The 7,448-nt window shown below is 36.6% G+C and overlaps 1 protein-coding gene across 1 annotated transcript; it reads right to left on the bottom strand.

The window, feature by feature from the left end:
- Nucleotides 1–1,479: 1,479 nt before the first annotated feature.
- Nucleotides 1,480–5,782, bottom strand: LOC105051602 (lysine histidine transporter 1). Its single transcript, XM_010932131.3, is given in 8 exon segments — nt 1,480–1,986; nt 2,072–2,140; nt 2,340–2,431; nt 2,569–2,674; nt 3,389–3,585; nt 3,588–3,781; nt 4,072–4,455; nt 5,405–5,782. Coding segments are annotated over 8 exon segments (1,311 nt in total). The 5' UTR covers nt 5,575–5,782; the 3' UTR covers nt 1,480–1,887.
- Nucleotides 5,783–7,448: the final 1,666 nt, after the last annotated feature.

The following is a 7,448-nucleotide window of genomic DNA, read 5'->3' on the forward strand; positions in this document are numbered from 1 at the left end:
GTAGAGTGACTAGAACAAAGGATGGGAAAAAGATTTGTATAGAGTAATATTTGTTCAAGACGGATTTGAGATGTAGTTTACCATTGCATATATCACTTTGGATCCGCTGTGACTCATGTAAAACTTGCCCCAATAGGGTTTGATTAGGTCAGGAACTCAATGGGGCAGAGTAAAGCACCATATCTCAGGAGATCGGAAGTTTTAGAATGAAAATAGTGAGGAAAGGGAAAAATGATAGGAGATGAAGAAATGCCCCAAAGGATTCCCAGCCTCCTTATCTTTGCATCGGTTGGCAACTCTATTCACCACGTAAGCTAGTCTCACATCTATAACCATTCACTTGCCTCTAAATTCTCATCTACATTGTAATTTGTAAAGAAAATTCTTGCAACCTGGATGCATATGAGATTTTGTTACATTAGGAAAAAAAAATCTCCCTCCACATAAAACCAACCTTCCTGATGAATTGATGCAAAATGAAGCATGGTTAAGAAATCTCATGCCAAGTTATCACCATCGAGATTGCATAGTTTGATAATGCTACCCTCATGTAGATGCTTCCAACTAAAAAAAGGCAACACTTTGATCATTGATGCAAGTGCATCAAAATTTAGAAAATCAACTGATAACTATTAACACATAATTTAAGGGATACTTGTCACTAGTTGGAGCATCTCTGTTCGAAATGAATGCTATTCACAATGGATGGCACCATGATGGTGCTACTAAGGTAGTATCTAAACTTCAGCCATAAGACAAAGCACTGCAAGTGAGGCTTTATAACTGTATTTCCAATTACATGGGCCACATCACTTACATTTATCCTAAGCCAAATCCTGCAACTGGGTTTTACTTACAACCAGTTGGAGGTAACCCTTGCGGAATTGAGATTACATATTCATTTGATATGGATGTGGCATGCCAGGCTTCACAAACTCAAACCTAGCATCATCAATTTGCATGAAGAGAAGTGTACTGTCTACGTCACCATTACAAGATCTAGACTCAAGATATTCTAGCCTTTGAGACCTTGCACCAAGTGAATTCTTGGCAAATAATGTGGAAGAAAGATCTCTTCATTTCAGGCTGGATGTCCGTATCTACCATCTGACTGCACAAAGTTATCTCAAGACATTAGTATCTAAGACAAAAACATTTTAGGTGCCTATTTTTTTGAGGATAGTGAAAGCCAAAACAAATTATTATTCAAACACAAAGCTCCACCATTTGGAGGAGTAATTCTAAGGGCTCTACTCAATCATCTTGTTAGTCCCTTGTACTAATGTGGAATGAGAGTTGGGGGATTGAGATTGCTGACATTCATAAGAAAGTGATGCAATCCAGAAATGCCAGATAAAAATCTCATTCTCAAATTGCACTGATGGAGTCATTGAGCAGAAAAAGGGTGAAAACCCAGTTTGAATCAGCTATAGCTCATTTGAGACAAATTTTAGTTACATTTCAACAACAACACAATGGTTTACTCAAAGACATCATTGGCTGGCTTTCCATTTATTCATCCATTGCCAGCGTTCATACAGGAAAAACAATTGCCAACAATCTTTTCAGAAAAAGACATCAAAAAGCACATGAGCTTGATAATTACTAGCTTGTACATTAGAATGTTAAAAAAATTTGATATAAAGGATAATTTGAACAAGAGAATGAAGATGACAATATACATCCAATTGAGGCAGTAAATAGGAAATCCTCCACTCTTGGCCTCATGCAGATAAGATTCTTCTCTAAACAAATAAATTACCAGACTTTGTAATATGAACACAAAGAACTTTTGCCATGAGAAGGAAATTTTTCAGCATGTCGACACTGTCATTTGACTTCAATGATCCCATTTACATGAGACACTAGTATTCTTGATCAGCAAAGTTATGAGAAGAACTGGTAATTCTTCGCATTAAGTATGATTGTCCTTAGTCCTCCAATTGGTGCTAAAATCATCAAAATGACTCCAAGAATAATGCAGATCTGTAGATCATAAGCACAAGAAAAATATCATCTTGATGAACCTAAACTGTGAGAAAAGAAAACGAAATTAACAGTGCTAAATTACCCAATTTGTGATCCAAGATAAGCTGAACTTTCTAGGCTTGTAGATGACCAGCCACATGATGCATGGAAGCTGTAAAACCAGATTTGATGAATGGCAAAAATCAATCATTCTCTTGGTAGTTAACATTTCCATGCAGACATATGTCCAAACTCCAAACAATTTTACATTTAATCATTCTGAATGGGATCTTAGCTTTAAAAGTTACCAAGAAAAAGCTTAAAAAATGCACTTTTTATGTCTTCAGATAAAACAAGATATAGTCACTTACATAGTAAGTTGTTGGAGCCAATGCAAAGCCTCCAAAGAATCCAAGCAACCCACCAAAGAAGGGGATGCATATACCAATGAACATTGTAAGAGCTGCATAAAGAGAGGCATATAGATCAAAGCTTAACAACTTCCATTGCATGTTTCTTTTTATTGTTGTCTTTGATCCAGTACTTTCATTACATATTAGAAGGCAAAAATTTGAAAAGGACAAAGGAAAAGGACATTACCAACAAATAAAGTCCGTGCAACTAAACGTAGAGCAATGCTAGGAGAGAAATGAAGTTTCTTCACGAGCATTGTTTCCATCATGTCAAACACAGGCATGGCATAAATCTGTATCAATAAATCACTTAAATCAAAGAACTTCTCCAATCAATTGCTATCAGTGTGTCAGTGTCTAAGTATGCGTGTGTGAGAGAGAGAATAGGATGGGTAAATCGGATTAAAATAATTCAACTTATGTCTCAAGAGTGTGTTGTTGACTATTATTTTACTTTGATTATCCTCTATCTTGATTCATGATAATATATAAATTCTTGAATATCCAGCATCATCTAGTAAATAAAACAAGTAAGATGTTTTCAGGTTTAATGATTTATTAGATCTAAATTAGTCTTACTTCACATTAAATAAAATAAAACTATGGGCTATATTGTAAAACGTATCTAATCTCACACCTTCAGATTGATGGTTATTTGAAGTAATAAAAAATTATCAAGTATTCTCTTTTGTTTCTGAGCAGCGTCAGTGAAAATTCATCTAGTCAATCTGGTAAGTCAGGTACTTTTGCATCTCATGATTTTAGCATGTAAAAATTAATTTTAGTTGTGAAGGGATGCAAAAAATAGATTTTCTCGCTATATAGTATGATCTCTTCAACCTTAGATACTTAAAGGACCTTCATGTGGTAGCCTTCATTTCATGTTATGTTTAGCATTCTGTGGATAAAATTATATCAGAATTGACTTGAAAAATCATAATAAAGCCCAGCATTTATATATCAATGCAGTTTTCAGTATTAGATTATTGATATTTGAAAAATAGCACCTGATAGCCTCCAATAACATGAATCACAACGAACATGTTAGCAGCTGCAATGAGCCACCTCGGCCTCTCCAATGAAATGAGAATGTTGTCATCAACTGCATTGCCAAAAGACCAGTATCCGATCAAAGCAACAGGGAAGTAGCAGATGGCAACTATGATATAAGCTACAATAACACCCTTCCACATGGGTTTCTTGAAGGCTTCTCGGGCGTAGAAGGAATGGTTGCTTGTATCTCCAAGACAACATTGTGCCCTGCAAAGGCAAAAGCAACATCTCCCAATGCACTCACGAAGCCAAAGACAACTCCCGATGTGGTTGAATCTTTGAAGCTATAGTCCACCCCTTCTTGCTGACCCTTATCAACAGCAGCTCCCCAAGCAATGGTGGAGTAACTGGTCAAGTTACAAAAATCAGTCAAAAAGTAACAAATGAGTGAATAACAACCATGCAGTATATATGTCAAGGCTATATTTTTCAAAAAAAAAATCTAAATATACTAAGAGTCATCAAAGGCAATATACAATAAGATTTGTGAATCTAACAAAAATATTTCTCTATAATAAAAGCTGTTCTCGCTGTTTTAGTTTCTTCGACTATAAGAAAGAAGGGAATCACAACAATATTTACAAGTCTTTGTCATTTGTAAGTGGAGTTGGGAGAGTCAATAGTAAAATTTGAATACCTGAGGGACATGACTGCAGCAGCCAAGGAGACACCCGACATCGAATTGAAGTTGGGAAGTTGGGAGAGAACGAAGTGCACAGAGGCAAAGATCATAATAAAATAGCTTAGCTTGATGGATTTGCAGTCAGGGCATACAACATTATGGAATTTTTGTAGAGATTTTCCACCGGTGACCATGTAGACAATGCATGTGCCAACCTCCACCACCACCTGTTGGGGAACCACAATCCAGAGGCCAAGCTTTTCTCCAAACGCATGCTGGCCAAGCTCATGGTACCGATCGAATCGTTTCCCGGGCACCATCTCATGCATTTCCACCATTTGCCAAAGGGTGTACAAGGTTATGACCCATGACAAAACAAGCACTACCACACCAGGACCCCTGAAAATAAGAGGACAATTATAGAGAAAATAGTTGGCAAACTGTTGATAAGAAATTGTCAGATCTCTTAACTAGTTATAGCTCTTCATTACCATTTTCTATAATGATGGAAATGAACTAATGATATTAAAATTTTCTTCCTAATAAAACAGAAGATTCTGGAAAATGTTAATATGTTTTTAAGAAGAAAGGTGATAATTCACCTTGTAGAAACATTAATCATGCTCCTTATTTGAAAGATTCAAATTTAGCCCTAAGGCTGGAAATAGGTTCTTAATCACGAGAAGGTCAGCTTTCATGCAAACATACATCAAAGATAAAAATTCTATCATAACTATAGCCAAAGTTTGGTACTGCATGAAATTAGATTTTTGTCTGCTCGGATGAAACTCACAACTTATTGGCCAACCTTTTTTAACTCAAATTAGAGGTCAAGATTTACTTACTAAAATTATAAGAATAATTAAAACGTCAGTCACATCTCCTTCAGAAACTTCATACCTCAGTTGGCAAATAATCTTGGACTAGTCCTCAAATAGAAAAACTATTGAGGCTTGAAAAAATTTGAATCTCTTAATTAAATGCATATAAATATTTATAAATCCTTATGTTTTTGATGACTAAAATCTTAAATCCTTTTTTTGTGTGTGCGTGTGTGTGTGTGTTGTTGGGGGAGCTTTGTACTTCATATAAGGTGAAAATTAGATATCTTTTTGACTTAAAAAAAAATTATTTTTCTTAACGACAAAGGAAAAAAAACATTAAGACATGGACAGAGAAAAGAAACTAATATCTTTTATGATTCTCCAATAACTTTTTAGGGAAAAAAGAAAAAGAAAAAGAATCATAAATTAGATTACAACCATAGATAAACTGAAGCCAATCCAGTGTACCAAAACAAGCACATGAAGCATTTCCAAACATCTCATTATCGTTATTTTTCTCTTACCATCCAAGATGTGCCATGGCATACGGTAAGCTGAGAACACCAGCGCCGACCATCGCTGTGACATTGTGGAAGGCGGAGTACCACCACTTGGCATTCCGGTTTGACGTGATCGGGAGCCAATCATCGAGCGACTTCTCTTGGTCGGTCTGCATCCTCGCTGATGAAACCATTAGGCCAAGGCCAGAAGTAGAGATCTGAGATCACAAGTTAGAGGTGAAAGAGTTGTAGGGACCCAATAGAACAAAAGGCAATGAGTCCCTCCTTCTCCCTCCCTCTCTATCTCTAAATCTCCAAATGTGCCTTGGGTGGAAGAAACCACCCAGAGGGAGATATATAGTGTGCGCCGAGGAGGGAACAACTAAAGGAGGAGGAGCTCAAAATGGAAAGGCTGGGCTGGAAGCAACGTCTTTGTTTTTCTTCTCCGACCAATGGCTTTAGCCTTGCTGGATTTAGATTCTGTGGTCGTGAGCGATTGTGGTGGCAGCACCATAAAAGGAAAGAAGCCCCGCGAGTCCCTCTGCCGCAGAGGGAGGGAAACGGCGCATTTGAATATCTACATAAATTATGATCAACGGTGTAGATCTTCCATTTTAATATATTTTTGTTATTAATTCAGAAGTCCAGATGAGGTAAAATCCTCTCCTCTTGAGAAGAGCAAAATTTGCCATATATGTATATGTATGTGGGTATATAGAACTTTAACATGACTGGAGCCTTTCAAGGAGAAAGCTAATTAGGATAATTATGGGCTTCGAATGGTTGGCAAAATTATCTTTTTTATATTCCAGGATTAGAATGTTAGCCTTATTAGGTTACAAAATTGATTAGTGCATATAAAAATGATCCAAACCAATATGATACCAAGTAACGAAAATGTCTTGAGAAGAGGTTGGATTGGGTTGACTTTATGATTAAGTTAGAATCATCCTTCAACCGACCTAGCCCACCTAAGGTAAAGCCGTGGCCTTTTAGTGACTAAGAACCTTGCTTAGCTTGTATTAGCACACTGGCTATATGTGATCTAGTTTTTCTTGATGTAATTATGTAAATCATATGCTAAAAAAAGTTATAATTTCTCGTATTTAATGAGATTTCACTCGTGGCTAATTCACCCTCTAAGATGGATATCACTTTTGGGTATCATGTAGGATGAAAATTATCCTCATGCCTCTAGAAATCTTGTTTTCATCTGCCATTCTACTCCTTGATATGAATATTTTAGTTAGTTTAGCGGTCCATGATAAGCATACGTCAAGTGTGTGCTATGCATGATAGGTCCAGTCTACTTCCATGCAAGGTTGGTGAATGGATCAAATTTGTGGATCAGGAAGCAATTTTTTTCTAAGCCCTTAGGTCGATTCTTTTAAGCCAAACAAAAAAGAAGACTAGTTGTGTCTGAAAGTTAAAATTAAGGATCAAATCAACTTGAAAACTTAACTGAATTAAGCGATGCATTGTTGCACGCTTAAGGCACATCTCCTGGCCAAGTCTGCAAACTTGACTCTGAACTTAGAACTGGCTGATGCTGCATATGATTCAAATTAGGTTTACAATGCACTTCACCGAGTGAAGTCCAAGGCCCAAAGACCTTGTCACCTATCGAGGCAGTCTCATTTATAAGTCAATCCTAAGTTCTGTTCAGTTTCTGTAAGTGAGCCGAGCAAAAGCCCAACTTCACTAAAGTGCCCTCGGGCACTGTGAGCTTTTTGTCCTTTGGAAGAGACAATTCGGTCCTACTTCAAGCCAACCAAAAGTATGAAGTGCTATGATGCAAACCAAGTTCGAATGCTCAATTACAAGCAACCAAATAGGCCCTTAAAATATATTTTGAGCTGGCCATGTGGTAAGCTAAGTCCAACCCTATTCATGGCAAACTATACTCCACTGCTTGTACCTATAGTTGTGCATCATGCCAAGTAGCCCATCTCCTTTTTATGGGTCAATTACTAGGATGCGTTTGGTTAGCCATTAAAAAAAATATATTTTTTATTTTTTTTATTTTTAAAAAATAAAAATTAAAAAAAAATATTTGTTACACCATAAG

The sequence above is a fragment of the Elaeis guineensis genome, chromosome 9, assembly GCF_000442705.2.
Source record: "Elaeis guineensis isolate ETL-2024a chromosome 9, EG11, whole genome shotgun sequence".
Taxonomy (NCBI): Eukaryota; Viridiplantae; Streptophyta; class Magnoliopsida; order Arecales; family Arecaceae; genus Elaeis; species Elaeis guineensis.